Source organism: Stegastes partitus, unplaced genomic scaffold (genome assembly GCF_000690725.1).
Source record: "Stegastes partitus isolate 25-593 unplaced genomic scaffold, Stegastes_partitus-1.0.2 Scaffold359, whole genome shotgun sequence".
In the NCBI taxonomy this organism is placed as follows: domain Eukaryota; kingdom Metazoa; phylum Chordata; class Actinopteri; family Pomacentridae; genus Stegastes; species Stegastes partitus.
In genome coordinates this window covers 343,885-367,891 of record NW_007578090.1, presented here as the reverse complement: position 1 = coordinate 367,891, position 24,007 = coordinate 343,885, and the positions used below count along the sequence as shown (strand labels likewise).

The 24,007-nt window shown below is 41.1% G+C and overlaps 1 protein-coding gene across 2 annotated transcripts; it reads left to right on the top strand.

Moving 5' to 3' along the window:
* The first annotated feature begins 1,159 nt into the window (after window positions 1–1,159).
* On the top strand, window positions 1,160–21,535 carry ccnjl (cyclin J-like). Of its 2 annotated transcripts, none has more exons than XM_008284448.1 (6): window positions 1,160–1,363; window positions 2,016–2,123; window positions 6,417–6,627; window positions 16,831–17,130; window positions 17,262–17,421; window positions 18,000–21,535. In XM_008284448.1, the coding sequence occupies exons 2-6, from the start codon at window positions 2,046–2,048 to the stop codon at window positions 18,517–18,519; spliced, it is 1,269 nt and encodes a 422-aa protein (XP_008282670.1). In that variant the 5' UTR covers window positions 1,160–1,363; window positions 2,016–2,045; the 3' UTR covers window positions 18,520–21,535. The 2 variants fall into 2 exon arrangements, with proteins under 2 accessions (XP_008282670.1, XP_008282669.1); XM_008284447.1 differs by having other exon boundaries at window positions 2,013–2,123.
* The last annotated feature ends 2,472 nt before the right edge of the window (window positions 21,536–24,007 follow it).

Here is a 24,007-nt window from a genome sequence, read left to right as displayed (position 1 = left end):
TGTATCTGTTGTTTCTGATGAAAAGCGTGTCAGCTGAGTTCTGTAGTCTGGAGTTAATCAATAGATTTTTGGTTCAGCAAGGTAAAAAGGCTGTTGGAGTAATCTTATCATGATGAGATAGAATCCTGCTAAATGGTGTCTGTATTCAATTCAATTAATTTTTAATCACTTCAGCCAGTTCAGATCATGTCACCTCAGGGCACTTCACATAAGTAAGGACCATAAAAAAGCTGAGAAACCCAACAAATCCGTTCGCTTTGGAATTCCTCTAAGCAAGCACTCGACTACTGTGGAAAGAAAAACTCCTCTTTAACAGAAGGAAACCACAGAACCAGGTTCAGGTACGTGGCTCTCTGTCTCAAATGGCTGGGATGAGGGTAAAGAGGCGCGAGAGCAGGACAGCAAATAGTAAAGAGATGCCTGCAGAGAGGACAAAAGACAATCTATGGGAGAAAGAAGATGCAAATTTAGTGAAGAGCAATGGTGGTATATAAACATGTAAAGAGAGAAAGAGGGAAAAGGTGTCTGATGCATCATGGGAATCTGGGCCAACAGCAGTCAAAGTAAGGGATGGCTCAGGGTCACCTGATATAAGTTTCAGTTTTTACCAAAAAAAAATTGTGTATTGTTATAAAAAGAAAAGTTTCTTGTTATAACATGATCTAAAGAAGAAAACTTTTTACATGACATGAAACTGTTCTGTTTTTTTCTGTACTTTGCAGACCACAAATTTAAAGAAATGTACAAAAGTAGTTAAAATATATGTCGATATAATAGATATATATATATGGCACTTATCTCGATTGTTTTCTCCTGACTAGATCCTTGATTGTGTTGTATCTGCTCTCAGATTTACATGGCTTTGGATAAAAGCGTCAAATTAAATTGTAGAATTGTAGAATATACAACGTATGTTGTCAGTATAATATAATATAATATAATATAATATAATATAATAGTAACCTGCTGAGCTGTGGCGGTTTGTAGTTCTCAGACTGACCTCTGTAGGACTACAAATCCCAGGCTGGAGGAGGGACCTTCACGTCGAGCGCACGAGCCTCGCTCCACAGCAGCAGCTGGTGCAGCCGAAGAGGCTACTTTGTTACAGCGGAGCCACCGGAGAGAAAACGGCTGAACGGAGTCTCTCGGAAAAGTGTGAACAGTTGAGGGAAAACGGCGCAACCGAAGGCCCGTCGGCGAGATTTAGCGGTGGCGGCTGCTTTATGACCTCCTCGGCGGATTTTAACTTTGTGTTTTCGCCGTCAAAAAAGAGCTCTTTCTCAAAGTTGAGCCCGAGAGGAGTTCTCTCATTCAGGATGTCGGACTGAGACAAAGGGGTCTGGGGGGCATTCCCGTCGGAGCGGTGAGTGGTACATCCAACAAACACCGAGATGAAAAGTTCGCCAGCTCTCTGCCCGGTACGAGGGATGAGCTGAGTTTGTGTCGAGGCGTCTAGTTTAGTGGCAGTGTGCTGTTTTTGTTTCCCAAACGAGGCCAGTATTTGTGAGCTCGGTGGGCAGTTAACTTGTGTAGCCTCACTGTGTTTGGCCGCTGTCTCGTGGTGCAAAAGCGTTTACAGTGATGACCAAAGTGTGGGATTTGTTCGTATTTAGTCGTTGCTGTGATGAAGCACGTCCACAGCGAGCTTTTCTCAAAGGCTCAAGTGATGAATTTGACCTACGGCGTGGTCGGGTGGACATTTAACTGAGCCATTTAAATTCCCGAGCAGAGAAAATGGCCTATGCGGGCAACGAGACCTCTGCTGTGAGATTAGCAAGGTGCCCAAAAACTTTATCAAAACCACGGCGTTTTGAAATAGCCGTGTGTTGTTGTTGTTCGTACAAACGCCAATCTCTAATTCAACAAACCCGACGTTATATTTAAATCAGAAAATTTGGCTACAATTCAACTCAACCCTCCACTAACACCTCGGATTTTTCCACTATTGCTCACCACTCTCAGCCTCCTTGAAGTGTTTGAACTTTGTCTCGTTTTGCATCCGTGTGTCTCAGCAGGCAAAACTTGATTCTTGAAGCCTCCTCTGAATGGGAAAGATGGAGAGGGAGTTGCAGTGGTGGAAAGGACAGCTAGCTGCAGATATCCATCAATCCCTCCGCATCAAGGTGAGTGAGTGCCATCAAGGACTGCTTCAGTTTAATAGGAAGCTGTTATTATGCTGGCAGGACGAGCCAAACCTGTGTTGACTGCGAGAAAACTTTAAATTTACACATTAGGTCAATTATTTGACAAGCTTTTCTCTCTGAAAATAGCTGTGTGCTGCCAAGTTAACTATGCAAAATGAGTAACTGGTTAAGTACATTTTTACTAAATATGTGAAGAATTCCCCTCTATTCAAGCTCCTGGTGTTTTCAGTTTTTGTTGTGATTCCTGCCTTGGTAAACAAAATATTCTGGGGGTTTTTAGATTACTGATTGGACAAAACAAGACATGTTCACAAGTCACTATGGGAAATTTTAATTGTTCATTTTAGAGACCACGCAATTGATATTATCAGTACTACTGCTAATCATCGTTATTTAAACTTTTCTAAATCCACCAAAATATAACAATACAGTCATAAAAATCAGACACAAACACAGATTAAAACGCTACATGGTGCATAAAAGAACAATACAGTGTTTGAAAAGATCAAAAATATGATACAGAGTAATAAAGGACAGTGTAATGGAAATTTAACTTGAATATAATCAGGAAAAGCTCTCAGATTTAAAATAGAAAGTACTGTACTAGAAAGAAAAAAGAGGTTATGAACTGAATTAGCCCAGACTACAATGAAATAATGCATCGTTGTACTCGTTGCAATGACAATAAAACAAATCTGAATGCAAGCATTTTTAAATAGCAACCCTTTTTGAAAATGTTCACTATTTCTGAAATCTTCTTGAATAAATGACTGCTTGAATACAATGCAGATATATTGATAAAGAAAACAAGAGCTGTGTTGATATTCCACAGCCGCATCTCAACAAATGTAAAGTTGGGAGGAAAATATAATTACACGGTCCTGTTGTCTACTTAAACATGATCTAAATTAGATTACATGGAGGAGTTAAGGCTCATTAATTGAGAATGTCTTAATTAACCTCGAAGCGTGATCATATTTCTTCCCATGTGTCACTTTAATGGAGACATCTGTCACTTGACTGGCGTTTCCAAGCCGAGACTCTCCTGCCATCATCGCACTGACGGAGATGAAACGCGGATCAGGTTTTGAATATCAGGTGTCCTAATGCGCCACGGATTGAAACTGGAATGAAGACTATCGTATACGAGATTGTGAATTAGATGTTTGTGAGTCGTGTAATGAGTCACTTACTTACACACTGTTTGATTCAGTTTACTCATGCTGGACAGTGTCTGACTCAGAGCGAGCTGTCAATTAAACCGAAATCTGTACGCAGGGCTGGAAACTAAACAACACACCCACGCATTTCTCATATAGTATAATGAAAGAGAGAGCGAGATGCTGTCAGTCTAATGTTAGGTTTTCATTGCCCTGTATCAGCATTTTTTGTGAGATCTTAAGCAACAGTCTCACCACAGTATATAATGTGCAATACAATGCCCTTGTTGTAGGTGGTACGAACTTAAAATAGATAAATATCTGATATGTGTGGTGAACTGTGGAATGTTTTAAGTGACACATTAGAGTTAATGGCTTATTTAGAGGCAACATACTTTACACTTGTATTAAAGCTGACTGGAAACCTGCCTGTGTTTTCCACCTAGTCAGTCAGTCAAACTGTGCTGAACAGGGTTTTTCCCCAGTTTTTCCCCAGATAGTGGAACTTGTGATGCATAAAGGTACTGACAGAGTTTGGGCATTTCTCCAACAAGACAATCGTGTTTATGTGTGATATTTCTTTGCCATGAACTTACATCTAGTTCTCATGGTGGCAGGTGTGCCCCACTAAATAATCTCGGAAATTCACAAAGTCGTAGATCGTTTTGTTTGTTCTCGTATTGAAATAAAGTATAGTTGATTGACAGAAAATGTGTTTGCTTAGTCCCGTTCACAAAGAAGGGTGAAAAACTGCTTTGCATAAAAGGCAAATGAAAAGATCATTTGGTTAAAAAAAAGAATTTGATGGAAAAAGATAGTATTAATATAAAATAGAATAAGGTAGGCTCAGCTTGATAAAAGAAATTACTGCATACCTACATGATATGAATAATTAGCACCAAATTAAATGTAATACATGGCTGTGACAAAAAAAAAGCCTTGATTTGAATTGGAGGAGATCTAAAGTTTTCTGCCTTAAGCTGCCTTAATAATGAAATGATTTGTTTATGTAATTTTCAGTTAAAAATGCCCAACATGGGCTTTTTCCTGCTTCTCAGATTTGAAAATTTGCTGCTTTTTAAGGTTGCAAATTGATTAAGTTTGAGAGAAAGCTGTTTGATGTGGCCTCATATGTGTATTGGTTAAACTCTTTATGCAAAAAAAAATACACCGACAAGGCAGATTAATTTTATAGCAATATCAGTCAGTTACATGATTGTCAGTGCTGTTGAAAGACTTGACGATAAGTGGTGGTTGTTGGGTGTTTTTAAATTAAACGGGTTATTGGAAAGTGCAGTAAATTTGTAGTGGAAAAAGAATGGTGAAATCAGGATCAGAGCTGTGTGTTAAAAAAAGGCCTTCACACAGTGTTCAGATTTCCTGCATGGCGCCTGCTCCCCCACAGCCTCATCCAGCCTTAATGACGTTTGCTGCAGTGATAATGCCCTGATGTGGGAGATAGTGGCTGTGTGTAGCATGTGGCAAATTATCAGACATGCAAATCAGTAGGCAGCTGTGGAATCCTTAATTATGGTGCGGATCCCCCACAAAGGCACCTCTCCCCACCACACACAAACTAACCAACCCCCCCCCTCTAGAGCCCCTCCAGACTCCAGCAGCCTCTCCCCCCCTTCACATCTACCCCCATTCTCCTGCTGCCCTTGTACTCCCAGACAGACAGATGGACCAGAGGCAGAGGCAGTGGGAGGAGAGGAGAGGAGAGTTTGGGGAGGATTGGGTGATATGGTAGGTCATGGCACCGGGGGTGGTGCTGCTGTATGTTGATTTGGGGGGGGGGGGTTACTGTTTATTTTTGGATTCCATTGAAGTGTCAATCTGAGCATCATTGTTGTTTTAGTTGCGCTCAAAATAAATACTCGACAGTTCGTGTAACCTCGACAGTGTTGGTAGTTTTGACCTCATTGCAAATTGTGTTCTGCAAAGTATCAACTGCGGCATGTAATTCAGTAAGTTTGCTTTGAAACGCAGGAGGTCTGCAGCTAACCATTATTTTCATTATTGATTAGTCTGCCAATTATTTCCTTGATTGATTGTCAATTTTTCCTTTAGCCTGAGCAACAGTCCCAACCCCCAAATACATAATTAACTGTAATGGAAGAACAAGAAAGAAATCTGAAAACCTTGAAGCACCAAATGTTTGATATTTTTTGCTTTTAAATGTTATCAAGTTTTAAAGCAGTTGCAAATTATTATTTTTTTTAAATCGGTGTCAATCCTAAAGTAAGGCTTGGCCTGTTTGAACTAGTCTGCTGGATATTCCTAAACAGTCTTGACATGATGTGTATGTTTTCTGTATTTTTCCTTTATTTTAAGGACCCCTCACTGACCCTAAGGAGATTAATCTACCAACCCTCAATCTCTTATTAAATCCAAAAGCTCTTACAGACTTACACAGAGCAAAAAATATTTTTGAAAACAAAAATATTTTCTATAAGCGGCTTAAACGCAGAGAAAATAACTGTTCTGCGAGCTTGTACGTGCAGTTCTAAAAGTCTTTTGTTTCTTACTCTAAAGCAGATTGTGAAACTGGAACCTTTTGCTCTCTGCTGTTCTGTTGCTGATTGAGAAGATACCCAAGGCTGATTCAATGCTAATGCCCCCGAGTGTCTTCCTTCCACTTTGAAACACATGCAGCTAATTGAACATGAATAGGAGATGTGCTAGGGGTGAAACCTAATCCTATCTGCTCCTCAACCACCACTGGAGAGAGGCCCTCCCCTCCCCATACCACATACACACACATGGCACACACACACCCTCAGCCCATTGTTCAGAGACCCCTGCAATGACCCAAATTAGCTCCAGTTCTCTGCAGCAATGGTGAATTAAATGGAATTGAAATGAGGCAGAATCATAATCAAGAACTTTCTGTATTAAATTGAGTTTTATTTTTGATAGGGCTATTTTATACCCACACCAGCTCTCCTGACAGCAGTTAAAACTCAGCCACAGGAGACATGCATCACTATTATTATGCATATGCTTTACAACCCCCACACTTCTTCTTCATCTCTGCTTCCTGCCCACCCTGCTACTCTCACCCCCTGTTGTTTGCGTGCCCCCTCATCCCTCTTCTTTTTTCCTTTTCCAGGAGCTGAAGTTACCGGTCTACCGGGCCCACTCTCCGCAGATTGGCATGCGGCGGTACTTTGCTGACTTGTTGGCAATCCTGAGCAATCGCTACCAGCTCTGCCCGACAGCACGTCACCTGGCTGTCTACTTGCTGGACTTGTTCATGGACCACTATGATGTGGCTGTCAAGCAGCTCTATGTCATTGCTCTGTCCTGTCTGCTGCTAGCTAGTAAGTCCAGAAACATCCTTCCAGCTTGTTATCTAAAGCCATCTCCACGCTACTGGTTTTCTGCTTTGCATGAACATTTGCTTACTCAAACGCTACATTTTTAAAGTAGTATTCATACCAATTATCCTTGTGGGCACTGTTTTGCAGAAGTGTAAACTAAACTCTAGCACAGCTGAACCTTTACTAAGATTAGGGTTTGCATTTTACATCGTCCCTTAACCTCACACTCACTTCTGTCTGCTGCTAGCTAGTGAGTCCACAAACATCCTTCCAGTTTTCTAAATTCATCTCAATGCTTTTTTTAGGTTTTAAGAAGTTTATTCTTTGCAGGAACATTTACTTACTCTTACTTGCCATGTTTTGGTTCATAATCATTATAATTCATATTTTGGGCATGTTTGTGTTTTCATCTCAAAGATTTTTGCATTTTTACTGAACATGTAAAAACAGAAGTGCCTCACTGTAAATCTCCTGAGCTAAAAGAGACATTGTGACTGTGGTTTATGCACACATGGCTTTAGGTGAAACTTCCTGCAACAAGGCTAATTTAAGCTACACTCAAGAGACCATGACGTTTCTTTTTTTTTTCTTCCTTGCAGCTCCTGTTTTTAAATTGATTTGAACAGCATTGACAGTTAAAATGATTTTCCCTTAACTGGCTTTTTCGCCTTTATTGATAGAGCAGTGAAAGATAGACAGGAAAGTGGGGAGAGACCTGTAGCAAATGGCCGTGGGCGGAAGTTGAACCCACGACCGCTGCGTCTGGGACTATATAAGGGGCACCGTCTTATCCAGTTGGGCTACTGGGGCGCTCCAACGGCATTGACAGTTAACTGATAACAGAAATGTTGCCTTAAAAATAAACAAGGTTTCCAGTGTAGTAGGTGCTGTTGTTGTGGGACAAACAGTTGGGGCTTATGCTCAAGTCTACAGATCTTTATCTATGGCTTTGATCCTGGATGTAATATGATCACTAGTGCTGCTTCTGTTGCTTAAGTCGGTTTGACATGAGCAAGCTTAGCACCTTCCAAGGTCAAAATGTCTTCAGATGAAAGGTGCACTCATTTTTCTTTTTTTATTCCTTTACTCATACTTTACCCTTTTACTTAAAACATGTGCCTACCTATTGCAGAGGGCAGCCCATCCACAAGCTCCCTACGAACACATTTATTGCCTTTGGACTATGATTATCTATTGGCCAGGTTTTAATATAGTAACCATGGAGATATTTTGTATTTTTCTTATTGGCAGAAAATAGGTAAACTCACCAACATCCAGAATGATTGATCCTACTACTTTTGATATATCCTAGTCCTCTATTCCGTCGAACTGTCTTTGTTGTCCAAAACCTATTGAAAATGAGTCGGTGTGCACAGATGCAGGGGTTGTTTTTGAGTTGAAGATGCATCCCTTCTGAAGCCATCTGTATTTCTGTTGAGTGAATTAGTGGTTTGGTTTGATTAATATCCAGCGTGCTTCTCTGCTGTGAAATCTGGAAGTGTTTCTTTGTGTTTCGTATAAAGCAGGTGTGTTATTCATCCTCTCCCTGTTGATGCATGGTGCAGGTTTTGTGGTAGTTATCAGTGTCTCTGTGTCTGTCTGGTGATTAACAGACTGTGAGGTTTTCTGTACATTAATGCAGCCCTTGGCATCATGGGTAATTAGACTAATGATGCTGTCAAAGTAAGAGTCTGGAACAGGGCCTGCTCACTTGGGAAGGCTCAGTGTGTGTCTATGCACAGTCGTGTACAGGCCATCTTTGCAATCAGAGAAGTCTCTGTGGTGAGATAAATTTGAATACGAGACTTGAAAGAGATTTTATTTAAAAGCAATCTCATGAGAATCTGATAATAGTTTTCAGAGTTTGCTAATTTAGTGAGGTAAGTATTATCAGGCCAACCTGGACAAAGGGTTTTCTTCTAATCTGTAATAGATTAATACCGTTTTTCATTGAATCTTTTGATTGTGGCTTCAGTTAGTGAGGCTCTCTTGTCTCTGTACTCCTGCTTCTGACTCCTCCAGGACTCGAGGGAGTCTCTGTCATGATTGATGAAGGCTTGAAAGGGCGTTTGATTCAAAGTTGTCTTGGGTTTTCATCTGTCCTGAGGTGCTTTGGAATCTGGCCTAGTTATTGAACAACCTCACCAGGTCTCACTGCCTGTCTTTGACAGGCACATACATTGTCTTTCTTTAAACTTTCCTAGCTTCCGAAGTCAGTTAATTAATCAGTACTTCTTTTGTGCCTCTCAGCAGTCACTGCTTAATCCCGTTACTCCATTCTATGTGTGTTTTTTGGGTGCTTGTCTGTTCATGTGGTTGTTCATGGATGAGCTCCTCCTTATTGCCAACAGTAAAATTATGTTCAGTTTTTTTTTTAAACCCATAGAGACTGAGTGTTATTGACACCTATGGTGATTATTTAGAGACCTCACTTCACTCTAGAAAGACAGTTATTAGGAAAAACAAAATAAGCATTTGAAAGTCAATTCACATCCTGAAAATTAAATTTCTATTGTGTTACATTCCATGAAGTCCTGCAGTGACCACATCAATCTTTATGGCAGGTTTTCTGTCCCCTAAGTCAAAGCTCTGCATATTGCAGCTATTTGTTATCATAAGTGGATCGTGGATGTGTCTCTGCTGTTGTCTTGATCTATTTAGTGATGTGTCTGTAGCAAGATATTGCTAAAGGTGAATTTCATACTATCCTTCCAGTGAACTTGATTCAGTGAAGTGTCTCCAACAAAAAAAGAGCATCCTGTGAAATGACCGAGCACGAGAAGCTCAGTAATGTTGACTACACAGTGCACTTACATAGGCTATGGAGCCCGGGGGTGGGGACGAGCTGTGTGCCGAGGGGCACCTGCCATATGCTCTCCGAGTCAGGCCTCAAACAAAAGCCAGTCAATGCAAGCAGGACAGCCAGCCAGCCAGCCAGACCCTTCCCAGAGAGGGGGAGGGGAGCACACTCTCAGGGGTGGAGGTTGCTGTGTGTGCAGGCGTGTGTTTGTGTGTGTATGGTAGAGATTTGCCGTAAGCTAACGTTGCTAAAAGAGGACATGGTTGCTGTGGCAACCTTAGACTAAACCTATGGATTCCTTTCTTGTGGTCAGCTAATTAAGATCCACATGGAAAGCTAATCTGTATTGAAAAAGCACTGCAACTACTACTGCCACATAGCCATTTATCCGGCTGGGTTCCAGTGGTGTCCTTTTACCTTTTTGCTGCTGGCTCTGTTTCCTCCTTGTTCTCTCACCTTGTCAGGGTCAGGCAGAACGAGCCAGTCCTGGGACAGGGCGGCCAGTAAAAGCAGCCCCACATCCCTGGGGGGTTGGGAAATGAGTGGAGCGGTACTTCAAAGACAGGTTGGCTGCTGATGTTAAACAGGGTAGAAAGGGAGGGAGAGGTGGTGGCCTGCAAAATGGGACATGTTAGAACTGAACCACCCAGCAGGATGCCCTGAAATGTAGATTAATGGGGAACCCACTTCCCCCTTTATCCCAGTCTCAGAGGTTTGACAGTAATTCTGATGGAACTGTTGTCATGTGGGGCTCTCACAATTAAAGAAATTATGCAGAGTTGCATAGATGGATTTGGAAATGTTAGTATTATTCATGATTCTGAGATGCAACCAAAGGAAGCAGTTCACATTTTTAAAATCAGTTTTGTGATTATAATCCACAAAACCGCAGTGCACGTTTCCGCATTTAGTCAAATTTTGCGTTTTGTGTATTGCCTGAAGCTGTGTTTGCCTACATGCGCCCTGTGTTACCACCCATACAGCAAGACGCTTCACACCCTCATTCAATGAATCCCCCCCCCATGCTAACATGCATGCACGCATATATATATATATATATATATATATATACACACACATATATATATATATATATATATATGCGCACAGGGCTGGCGTTTCCATGATTCTCCCTGGTCACCCAAGCATTCAGCATCAGGGGTCAAGGGTCGGCCCCAGCCTACATTGTGAGAGCGAGAGCTACCAGGACCAGGGGTGGCAACACACAGATTCTGTGATGGAGCTGTGACCAATTTCCCGACTCCCAATGAAAGATGAACCAACAAATAAAAGGGGTTTAAAGAGCAGAGGAAATTCCTTCATGGCTGTCAAGCTGAAGAGAGAGAGTAGGAGAGAATGAGGAAGAAAGTTAAGATTGCTTGAAAAGTGCTATTTTCTTTATCTGTGTTTATTAGCAAGGTAATTATTAACATTAAATGATGGGAAATATGTTGACAGTTATGCAGCCTTGTCAATAGATTTATTTTTGGCTTTGTCCAGCGTTGCCATTTTGAACAACTTTTTATCCCTTTTGTGTTTCTTCTAGTTTCACGACATGTTCTCCACTAATGGAGTTTCAGAGTTTCTTCTTTAATAACTACCCAGTGATCCTGTTTTATTGGAGCCCTCAGCACTTTGGGTACCATTTCACAAAAGTTAATTTCTGGCAGTTCCAAAACTTCTGTGAGACATCTACATCTAATGATATTGTACATCATACAAATGGTCAGAGAGCACCTTTCTGACATCTGTTGTTGTCCATTATCTAATCCGATGTTCTGTGTAGACTCTATGCAGAGTGTACGAAAGTGGCGTGCACCATTGTGAGCATTTATACTTTTGTGCTTGTGCGCCTCAGTCACTCTGCAATTACACCATCAAAGCACCAGTCGGTGTGGTTTCTGTGCCTCTGTGCTGAGTTTCTTAATGCACTTACAAACAATAGCAACTGACCTATCACAGTTGTTGCTGTCTATGTTACCCTGATGTGTGGTTCTATTTCTATGCCTGTGCACGTCACAGAGGTAAAAATCAGGCTTAACTTTCTAAAACTCACTATCTAACTCTGATACAGAGTGATTGGGACCCTGTGCAGAAGTGATACCGAAGCAGGACTTTGCACTTTCAGCTCCTTTTTTTTTTTTTTATTTGATGTTGAATGTGAGACTATAACCCTTGTTTGACCCTTGACAAGTGCTAATGGGATTTTTTTTTGAGCAGATTTTTTTTTCCATCTTTCTTGAACAGTCAAAAATGTTGGGAAATAGAGAATTGCTTTTGGTCACCTTGCATTTTTTCTACATGAACTTAACTATTTTGACTGCTGACCAAAATGGATCAGAGTTACATGGTGCTGGCAAACTGAAAAACAACAGAGACAGAGGCCTGACTTTCTGTGGGAGAATGTAGCTCCCAGATTTCCTAACTGCCCCTATCACTCTAAATCCCTCTTCACCTCCACCGCCTCCTCTTCCCCAAACCGCACACCTGGGAGGAGGCCCTGCATCCTGGTTTTACCTCTCCCTCACCCTTGACCTCTAACCTCTGCTTGTTTGCTCAACCTTTTTCTCATCATCACTGTCACCTGTGGGTAATAGGTGTCTCGTAGATGCTGTGTATGGAGAAGTAGTTAAAGTAGATGAAACGAAAGGATGTTTTTTAAAAAAACTTCTCAACTGTCTCTCTTCCCCATTTGCTGACTTAAGATAGGATCATTGTACAGCCTGCATTCCAGGTAGGCTGAACTCAGAGGAGAGGAATGCAGCATCTATTTCAAGCTGCATTCAGACTGAAAACAGTAGAACAGTACAAGGAGCTGCGATGGTGGTGGCATGTTTCAACAAGGATTCAGTGAGGAGATGAAATACACAGCACAAAGTCCAGGCTTATCAAACGTTGAGTTGCATACTTGTCAGGCAAATGGTGAAAGAGTACGATGCTGATGTATTCAAACTGGTATGTGAACCTTCATGGAATTAGCTGGCCAGTGCTGTATGTTGCAGGATAAGGTTGGATATTCAATGAAAGTACTGTTCTTATCAATGGGAATGTGTCTATAATGTGTACCAAGAGCCAGGCAGTCAGCAGAACATTTACAATTTAACACCATTTAAGTAATTTTAAAGCAAAAATGCCAAAAATGAATCGGGTTCAGCTTCTTAAATGGGAAAAGTTACTGGTTGTATGACTATCTATTATTGTAAACTGGACACCTTTTTGGTTGCTGATTGCTGGTTTACCAAAACAATCTGACAAATCTGAAAAAATCTTGGATTCTAAGTAGATTATTGAGTAATAAATAGTAAAAAGCAATCGCAGTCAATCAGAAGATAACGACTGATATCTGGACCAACACTGGCGCATGTTGTGTTGTGCTGCAGAAAAATCAGAACCAGGATCAACCTCCGTCGACACGAGGTTTTAGCAGCGATCCAGATATCATCCCTGTCCATTCTACCAGGCCTGAGAAAACACATCATCTGACCATTCCCATACACTAGGCATGCACAAAGCAGGTTGGCTGCTTATTTGTAGAAAGAATTTGCTTGAGCAGTAGCTTGTCTCCTGCTCGTGTAGGAAGTAGTTGCATGAAAAAAAAAGATGAATTTAAGTGCACAACAGTTGCTAGCATAGATAGAAATGTCAGAACTACATGTAACTGGTTGTCCATGTTGAGTTAACCACTTGTAGTCAAGGCTTTTGTCTTTTTTTCTGGAAAAGGTCATGCGGTATGGGCGTGACGAATCAGGGAAGGACGCATAATGATTGATGAGACATAGTCTGGAGGCAAATGTGGATGTCTGCATCACAATATTCAGAAGTCTCAGTTTCTGCCTTTCCAGATGCAAGTAGTAAAACTGTGTCTTACATTTCCAAATGTCTGTTTTAGGGGTCCTAAAACAATAGATGTAAATGTAGGAGAAGTTATGCCTTTTGAAACAAAATGTGTAAATGTGGATGTAGGTTCAATTAGCCATGTGTTTTTTTTTTTTTTTGATGCATATGTATCCACCCACCGTTTGAAATGAGTGAGGCCACTGTTTTATCACTCAGGCTGTAATATGCACAGGAGTCAGTTATTTTACAGTAACTGAAACCGATTTGTGGCTGAAACTCATACTGTGCTTCTGCAGATTCCTCTCACGTTGCTTTGGTTGTTGTTTTTAAAGCTTTTGGATATCCCATGTTTCTCATGTGCCTGGTCACCCGCAGTTGTAAACCAGAGGACTAATCACAGAGCACAATACGGAGATTGACTTGTGCTGTGTCTCTTAAGATCAAAGGAGCTGGGGTTGTGTGGAGATTGGGGGCATTGATGGCTTTTTATGGCTGCGTCTGTGTGGACATAGCAGTCTCGAAGCAGACAGAGCACTGGTGCAGAGGATATGAGGGTGAGAGAATGGGGCAAGTGTGGAAGGGCCATGGAACGAGTCCTGGTGGCTATAAACAGCCCTGTTTCATTGTGCTTCCTGTTCTGCTGGAGAGACGCCATTACTGCCTCTCTGCTAATTACTCCCTCACCCCCACCCACCGGGATGTTGGACTGCAGATCTTGTTCCCTCTCCCTTCCTCTCTCCTGCACGGTTTAATGGTGGGTCGCAACATCAGTGATAAAACTTGCACTATGTAGAAAGACACCATGCTCCACTAGACATAAAGAGGTAAATGTGTTCCGTCGAAGGCCATGACAATAGCTATGGCATGTTGGACAGTTGTTTCCTGGAGTACTCACTTTTTAGTCAATAAAGCCCCTACTTCGACTGTTTGGTTGCCATGGTTTTAGATTAAAAGATTTACCCCAACAGAAGGTTGTTGTTGTTGTTCCCAGCTTGATGCATATTTCTACCAAGCCGATACACACACTTTTAAATCCTAGCAAGGGGATGTTCTGTAATCTTTATCAGCAGGCAGCAGTATGTACTGTATGCGCGTGCTTGGTTTGTATGTTTGTATGGATTGTGAAAGCCCCATTTTGCTACAGCAAATGTGTTTTTGTCAGTAGTTAGAGACGTAATTATTTTCAGTTTAGAGTCATACTAACAATACTTTTGACAAATGTGGTAAAATTAAGAATAATTCTGGCCAGAGCTAGATAATTCATACAGCTGGAGTTGAAAATTTGCTTGGCAAAGTGTTGGCAATGTTGGCTTATTGCAAACGTATTTGGAGTTTTTCCGCAACTGATGGTTTAGAATAAAAAGCAGCAGTATGGAAAGGCCAAAGAAATGCTTTAGGCTTTTTAAACACATTTCATTGTTTGTCCACAAGACAGGAACTGTAAAATGAGTACATATCAAAGATAATACTTGAATTCTCCCCCATTTAGCATGCATAAACAGCATATAAATATTTACTGTTAAATACTGCTAAATTGTAAATATAAATGTTTAATAAATGATTTGTAACACTGTAATGTAGTAATGAGCAGCCGCAAGGACATTTTAAGTATTTATACATGTACAGTAATTACCAACAATTGTAACTTGTGTTATGAAGCCATATATTATCACGACTGTTTTACAGTATAATCATTCCTAATCTGCTGACACACCAGGATCCACTCATGAGTGTCCACAGGGAGAGTTAGTGTCGTTGACAAACACACTAATAAACTAATCTTCTTAAGATTATATTATAAAATTTTAATAAACCCCTCATGAACCATTTCTGTGTTCCTGATTCATTCTACATAGGGGGATTTTAAAGTGTTACCTGATTTTTTTTAAAAATCGCAATTGTGGCATGTTTGCATGTCATTTCCTTACGTCATATCAGCCTCAAAAATGCAATTATAGGTTGAGCCATGATTTTGGGAGCCATTCAGTTTCAGTACAGCCTTCCACTAAAAGCTGTGTGTAGTTCAAGGCACATGCTTTAGAGGGAGGTCTGTATCAGAGTAACCTGACACCCCCTCGCCCTCATTCTTAATGTTTGAGAGGAGGCCTGTTGGACCCTTGGATTAAAAGCAGAAACACCCCTTTTCATTGGTCGCATGGCCCCCCGAGGCCTCGGGGCTGTTGCTATGGAAAGGAGGACGTTTTGTGATGGGGAGGGGGCTCTCCATAATGACATTGCTCAAATGTCTGTGAGGATCTGGGGTGAGACATAGGGACAGAAATATTGGGGATTGAGCTGACTAGGTTTTTCATAGAAAGTGTTAGGCTTTTATAATCCACTCTAAGTGCGGCACTCTCTGCAAGCCTATAGTGTTGCCTCTCTAGGCTTATTAGTGTAATAGCTTAGCTTTATGGCCAGATGTTCAGAAGTAGTCAACTTAATTGCAAATGCTTAGTAGGCACTTGTTAGGTTTTGTGGAAGCTGGAGTAAGCTGCTATAAACCTGCTGCACATGATAGTAATCACTGGAAAAAAAAAGGATGAAAGCAATTAATAGACATTCTTTTGCAAAGATCCATCTTCATCACCACATGTCAAGATTGAACCTTTTTAGGTTTTGTAGATGTAAGAATTCTACATCCATTGAACTGCAATTTATTAATGAATGAATCTATTGTCAGATGCAGATATTATGAGCTTTCAAACAAATTAACGTCACCATTTACTTCACTAACTTACTTACATATTCACCTAATTGTCAATAAATTAGATATGGAGCCCAGCAAGGGTCACGGATGGAATTTTGGTTTCCATCACTATGGATTAACTTTTACATTCTTTTGTAGTATGCTTTACATTCCATCTGATCCATACAAACAGTTTGTGCTTTGGTCCAGTTTTAATGCACGGCCAGTTCAGGGAAATACTCTAAAGAGGGGAGATATTGTGACACTAATGCATTTATTACTGACAGTGAGCATGTTGACAATTGACAATTTAATGTTTTTGCCTGACTGACAGTCAAAAACACTATTTTGTTTTTAATTTTCAAAGTCAGTAATTGATGAGAGACTGACAAACTGGAATATATTGCATTTTCCTTGATAACTGCTCAAAACCAAACCTTGCTGCTGAATACATTTCTGTTTTGAGTTTGCATAATCAACGGATGGTTTTAGCTCTGCAAGAAACACATTTTTGTGGGATACTGTGTTTTTTTTTTTTTGCAACATTATTTAGAATTCTATTGGTAAAATCAAGAATAAAACAAAAATCCTGCATTCAGATCTTCTAAGCCTAATCCAGTATCCAAAAGCTGTTTGACTTTTGTGTTGCTGTCAGATTATTTTCATCTTTTAAGACTTGCAACCTTTGTGCAGTGCAGAGGAAGCTTTGCCAAAAGTAACTGCAAACTGTTATAGAAGCTTAAATGTCTATATTACACAAAATACATCGTTTTAAAAATGTGAAAATAAGTGTTGAGTGTTTGTATATTCCATCTTTATGGTTCCAAAGTATTCAGATGAGGAAATCTAACCGAACTCTTTCTGTTGCTTTCTTATCCAGGTAAATTTGAAGAGAAGGAGGACCGGGTTCCCAAACTGGAGCAGCTGAACTCACTGGGCTTTATGTGCAGCCTCAACCTAGTTCTCAACAAGAAGGATCTGATCAAAATGGAACTTCTGCTACTGGAGACCTTTGGCTGGAATCTGTGCATGCCCACACCTGCCCACTTTATTGACTACTACCTCCATGCCTCAGTGCAGGAGGGTGACCTCTACAATGGCTGGCCTCTGTCCTCCCTCTCCAAGACCAAGGCTTTCATGGACAAATATACTCACTACTTCCTGGAGGTTTCACTGCAGGGTGAGTTTAGAAGGAGATTGTTGAGCTGGACTTCAGTAGTGAGTGTCTGCCTCACAAGTGTGCGACATGAACTGATCAGTGTGTTGTGTACTTTTAATCAAAGAATTAATCAAACTGTTGTCTTCCTGCAGACCATGCCTTCCTGAGTTTCAGACCATCCCAGGTTGCTGCTGCATGTGTGGCAGCGTCACGTATTTGCCTTCAAATTTCCCCAAGCTGGACGACTGCTCTGCATCTACTAACAGGCTACACCTGGGACCACCTCACCCAGTGTATTGAACTCATGTTGCTGTAAGAGACACACCAACAAACACATCAATACAGAATAAAATGCATACAGACATAGAAAGCAAGGCTGGCAGACGAGCCCCTTAAAGTGCAATGGGAACTCAAGGTAGACTTAAGGCCATCATGTTTACATACTTTCACCTGCCTTGGTTTTTAATTTTAAGGTGTGTCTTTAACAAGTGAAAGCTTATGTGTGTATCATCTGGTGCAATCTGTCCATTTGATAATCATAGCTGATGTTCTCAGAGCTGTGCAGTTTAACAGCTATAATTAAGTTGCAGATTTCTTGCTAAGTGGTTTCCAGTGTGTGTTCATTTGTGTGCAACTGTGTAAGTATAACATGTAACAGCTAATTGTGTGGGAGTTACTAATCTCTGCTCGCATTATTGGTTTTATCAGAGCAGCCACTTTCTTCTGAGTAGATCTTTTACTCAGGCGTTCACACACTTTGCTCTCTGCCCACAGAACAATTGTGATCTTAGTTGTAATTCACCACCAAATTGCATACATTTTCCAGACTTCTAAGTTCATCTTTTCATTATGATAATCACTGAAAATGTGTGTCTTTCCCTTTAACACAGGGCTCATGATAACGATGTGAAGGAGGCCAACAAAGCTAAATCCACCCCTCCTCACCGGCCCTCCTCTCTGCAGTCCCAGCCCTCTCACCTCTCCTCTCCGGTGTCGGCCATCCAGAGACCAGCCTCCTCCTCCTCCTCCACCTCCTCCACACCACAGCTGCTCTTTCAGCCAGATGGCTTCCCACACCTTTCCCAGCATTCCCCGTCTCTCTCCCAGCTCCAAGCACTAGCTGACTCCCAGGCTTTGGGCTCTGTGGTGAACATGTCTCAGGACTTCCTCCAGAGCCACAGGATGGGTCTGCTAACTGGGGCTCCCTCCATCACTCCTGGGGGTGCTTTCCCCTCCTACCCGAGCCTCACATCAGGTCTGCAGCCAGGGGCGCGTGCGCTGCCGCTTCAGGGCCCCATTTCTGTGCAGATGGCCCTCGCTGGAGAGCCACGACACTGTTTGAGCATGGCTTACAGCGGGGGATACCTGGGGGCTCATCACACGTTCACAGCTGGCTGCTTTGACAGGTGACGCCAGGAGACGGAGAGGGAACACAAACCCCAACGGGAGTCGACTGCTATGCTTCCGTCCCAACTCCCTACCCCGAAACACCCTCTCACAGACCTCCTCTCTCTCTCCGTCGGCACTGCAACACCTTCAGCTTGTCCAGCTCCCTCGTCCCTCTCGCAGAGACGCCTCAAACGCAAGCAGAGGTCCAAAGGAAAGACAGACCCAGTGGAAGTCATCACACTGACGTGACAAATGCTCCACTGCCTCATATTAAATATAGAGGCGCTGCAAAAATGTTACTGCCATATTCTGAACTGGATTTATAAATCTGTGTTATTATGAGACTGTCATCACTGTGAATGAGATGAAAGCAGCAGTGTGATCTCACACCCACCTCATTCAGTGCCTCTTCTCAGTTGTGTGATAGCTGAGCCAATTTTAGAAGTGCACAGAACACAAAGTATCTGTGATAAGCGTGTCTTGCTGCTTGACGTGTTTTTATTTTTTTTTATTTCCATTTAGTAATCCCAAAAATTGAACACGTTTTAAATAGGAAAATTTGGCTGGTATTGTTTTTTTGAGCCACCATTTGAGAAGGATAGAAGAAGAAAATAGAGGCTTGTCGCAGACTTGGCAGGGCACAAAAAGGCTGTATACGCCGGTAGAATTTTTGGTCGTGTCTCCTGAATGTCAGCAAACATTGATAAAACGAGCTGAAGGGCTCCTTTGGGAATTCCTCACAACGTAAGACCTCAGAGGGGACGAAGAATTCAATGTTTCATGCACAGCAGGTGAAGTCCGCAGATCAGGCCTGCAGTGTTTTGTTTCTTCTTTTATGTTCTCCTCTTTCCTCATCTTTCCCATCTCCAAAGTCGAGCCTTGCGGCAGAGCCCTCACACATGCAAGTGAAAACGTGGCTCTCTTACAGGCTTTGTCATACTAAAGTTTTAATTTTCTCCCGAACCACTCAAAGAGTTAAACACAAACTGATGTGACTGGACCAGCATGGTGAAGGAGACATGGACTTTGTTTGTGTATTGTACATATGAAATGCTGCTGCCTTCTTATGAACTTTTGGTTCTGTGTCTGTGTTAATGACTCCAATGTTTACATGAACCACTAAGTATCAGGGACTTTAACAAGATTACTTGAATATGATGCCATTGAAACATGCCATAGCTTTTATTTATGATGACTCATTTTTATCTTGTCTTGATTTTTTTATTTTCTTTTATTCATTTTTGTTTGATGTAGTGTAGCTTTGTATACCAGCTTAGAAACCCACCATTGATTAATTTTAGTTCTCTTTGTTCATAGAAATTGTATATTCAGGCTCAGGTTTTAAGGCTGAAGCTAGCAGTCTTCCCTTCATTATTCTGTGCTATTGTGCTTTAAAGTAGATGCTGATTCAGTATCTGTGGGGGCTGCAATATCCCCCTTCTTCATCACTGGACCATACTCTGTGTACAACTCATTAACTGAGTGCACAAAACAGTCTCTTTGCTACACAGTGGAACAAACCCTCGGTCACTGGCTTCACCCACAAACATCTGCAGCCAGTCCTTGGTAATTGCTTCCCAGATTTCTAAAGCTGCAATCCCCAATCTTCCGCTTCCTGTTAAAGTATAAACACATCCAGATTCCAAGTGCTGGTCAAACTGGTTACCATGGTGATACCTTAACCGCGCGGACCCCAGGTTTTGGGGTGTTGTTGTTTTTTTTTTGATTGCATTCTGACTGAAACATGGCTGAAGTTAATTAATCCGTCGGTTATTTTCTTGATTGACTGTCTGTGACATTTCTGAAAGTACACAGTTTAAAATGAATCCGTTTTATCCAGCCAACAGCGGAAAACACAATTATATTCTGTTTATATCTTTGCTATATTTTGCAAAAAAGCAGGCTGGAATGAGAACTCATTTAGCATTTTTGGCTTGAAATATTAAGCTGTTAATTAAAAGAAAGTACAAACAATGAATCTACTAATGGTTCCAGCTCTAGACTGAATTGAAACCAACATCCTCCCACACTTGGGGAGAATTATTTCCTTGTTTTGGAAGAAACTGTTAAGAATCTAGATATACTGGTTGCAGTTTCGTAAACTTACGAATTGCCTAAGGTTTAATTGTTCCGACTTTACGCTTCAGTCTGTGGACACTGGACACCCTGTCATGTTTGTGCCTCGTCCTCAGCAGCTGTCAGGCTTCACCTGTGAACCCTACGTTCGGAGACGTGTGCAGACATTTCTCAGATAACACTACATGAATCCCTCTGGAAGTGCAGCTCTCAAGATTGATATAATTGCGTTTCACCAAATCTTTAACAGACATCTGTTTGCTTTCCCACCACTGAAAAGTACACGTTCATGCTTTTCAGCAATATGAACTATGATGCTATGCCTTTTGTTTTTGTATAGTTTTGTTGACTTTTCTACATTCCGTTTGTTTTGATTATATTTTACTTTAATCTCTTTGTAATTCTCCCAATTAACGCTGTTGGTGTGGATTGTTTTTAAGAGTTCAGTTCGCTCTTTTCCTCACAATTCATGAGCAACTTCTCATTGAGGTGTCCAAGGTGCAATATGTTGTTTTTCTGTTGAAACTGACCACAGCCATCACTGTCTCGTGTATACCACTGGTTCATCTTTTGTAACTTATTTTTAATAATTGTGCGATTTGACTTGCTGTAGCTTGATCTCCTGTAGATGGCGGTGGGCTCTGAACACAATTAATATGTTGCATATTGCAGCCACATGCTTTGAGTGATAGATATTACCGAATGCTTTTTTTTTTTTTTTTTGTCATTTAGCTAGAGTTTTACCATGCATTTTTCTCTCCCGCGAAAGGTGCTGATGTCACTCACACCAAACAAACACTTGTCTTATGTGATCGTAACAAAATGACACCATGAACTTCCAATTTATATTTTTATATTCTTTTGTAACAATCTGTAGTCTTGGTTTATGTGACACTGAATGATAAGAAAAAATCTTTTATCATAAAGTGCCATGAAAAAAAAATAAACACAAGTGAGCTGAGTTGGAGTGTGTGTGTGTGTGTGTTTTTTTTGTTGTTTTTTTTCCTGAGGAAGCATGACTACAGTGCCTGCAGCATGTTGGGAAATAATGGTTTGCTCCAGTTGGTTTAGATGGAAGACAATGAAACAGCTCCAGTAGGTTTTACACCCAGACCTCCAGCTGTGGCCTCATGCTGTCAATGCAACACACCATTCTTTAAAACTACTGAGTTAAACTAAAGCCAGAGGTGGTGTGCAATTAGGTACATTCATGTAGGTTTTGTTGTGCTTTAGTTTTCTTCTGCTTTATGCGATCCTCTTAGCTCCAAATTTATCTAACAGCTAGCTAGCACATCCTCTCCAGATCGCATTATGACTACATTGGCCAACAGTAGTTAAAGGTCTATTTTTCCTGATGATACAGGATGCCTATTTGTTAAACTGTTTGTGCAGCTTTGCTTTCTAAGTGAAGGATGATTTTTTTTTTCTCCACTGCTGACTACTTCCTACTATGTGTTTTGAGGTCAGATCTAAAACAAATAATTTAATCTGCCATGCCCACGTTTCTACCCATGGGTGGAATAGTAAATCCAAACGCACTACTGTTCATCCGACAAAGTTGTTATTCAACATTTAAGAGACAAGTTCGGCCTCTCATCTGCTCTGGAACGCTGCCTCCTCTGCTCAATCAGTGCTTTCTATGTTGCATGGCATTTTCATATATAGAAACCTATTCAGTGATGGAGCTCTGTGTCACACACGAGACATTATGCTCCTATACAATGCTTGCAAACTGACCGCCCTCCTTATATCGGACACAGAATAGTGAACCCTTAGAAACTGCTGAGCCTTTGCTTTGTTCCCTCCAAACACAGAAGAATATTTACGTTATTATGGAAATGAGGGAACGTGGAACATAATCGTGTACACATATCAGCTTTAATGAGCAATTTTAATAACAAAATAATGGAAAACGTATGATGGGACTGAAGGGAACTTTTGCAGATCTTCAGTGCTCAGTGGACCGTCTTCATGGATCATTTTCACCGTCTCCTGTTGGCTTTTGTGTTCAGAGCTGAAGAAGATCATCGCCAGTCTCCTTTAAATGTGTCCTCGAGGAAAAATTTGGGAAATGTTTGAGTGGGGGGTGCAGGGAGGGCGCCTCATAATGCAACATTTAATCTGCAGGACTGCTGAGCTTAAGCTTTCATTTAAACCTAATAATCACACGCGACTCCATTTTCTGTTTGTCAAATACTGCGATGAAAGAATAAAAGCGGCTTAATTGTTTCCTTTTGTGCTCATGAGAAGGGATGTGTGTCAAAAATGTAGTTCTAAGATCTTCATTATTTCAGTTTAGTCACTTCTATTCAGATAACCACAGGGTGAACATGGGTTCATTTCAGCTGTGTTGGATCTGAATCTCCATCCTCCAGGACGTTCAACTCGTCTCTTTTGTGTAGATGTTGTTGTTTCTCCTCCTGTCCGGTGTTCTTGAGTTTTCTCTTGTGTTTGTGCACTTTGTCCAGGTTCTACATCAACTCTACAAGTTGTGCGACTGTTTCACAGCAACTGGAATTTGCTCAGATCACGTTTCCTCTCAATACTTTTTTCATCTACGTGATCAAAACTGTAATTTTTCTGTTTATTTGTGGGTCCTGCATCTTTTTGGTGGTCATAATATTGAATTTACATAACAGAAATTCCCAGTTATGGACACACTGTCTTCTGTCTCAGCTGTCAGGCAGCTTCTGTAAAAATTGGTCAAAACAAAAGCTAACTCAACAAATCTTGAATTGAATCTTATTAAACAAGCAATTTATCTAATAACTGTGCAAAGGCTGGTAAAATATGAAATAAAATTCATCCTCAAACACACTAATGCAGCAGCAGTGCCTTTGTATCAGCTTTGTACCTTAGCTGCCAGTGGTAAAGAGCCAATTCTTAACTGAGCACACGGATCTTTGCACCCGTTGAAAATGGATTTTTCTCATCTTGAATTCAAATGTATAAGCATTTGGCTCATTACAAATATCTTCCTTCCATTGTTACATAAAGATCTTTACAAATGTTTTAGTTCACTGTATTAAATTACACAGCAATTTATTCCTGTAAATGAAATTCAAATAGAAAACACTGCAGCGACCCCTCTCGACCAACAGTAATTGTGTGCATGATCCCAGTTACAGATTTTTTTGGGGTCAGTTTTTCCTCTGGCAGCTGAACCAGGCCTTTCCACAAAGTCACCAGTTCAGCTCTCTGCTTTACAAGACTTGGCTTCCATCCCATATTTTCTTCAAAAGCTCTCTTAGCAGTTAATTTATGCACCCCAAGAAAGAGCTGCATTGGCTTTGTGCTGGATGCTATTGTTGTTAGGGTCATCTGAGCAGTTTAATTTTATCCATCACAGACCCTGCAGGGCTCTTCCAGCTGATTATGCCACTGCTTTAATTCCTTATATGACATGCTGCATTCTGCAATGATAAGAAAAGAA

What these genes read in the sequence shown, in the direction of transcription:
- ccnjl (XM_008284448.1), top strand. Translation starts at nt 2,046, where the DNA reads ATGGGAAAGATGGAGAGGGAGTTGCAGTGGTGGAAAGGACAGCTAGCT. An exon ending in ATCAATCCCTCCGCATCAAG is followed by an intron (nt 2,124 to 6,416) that starts GTGAGTGAGTGC and finishes TTCCTTTTCCAG; the next exon opens with GAGCTGAAGTTACCGGTCTA. An exon ending in CCTGGAGGTTTCACTGCAGG is followed by an intron (nt 17,131 to 17,261) that starts GTGAGTTTAGAA and finishes GTCTTCCTGCAG; the next exon opens with ACCATGCCTTCCTGAGTTTC.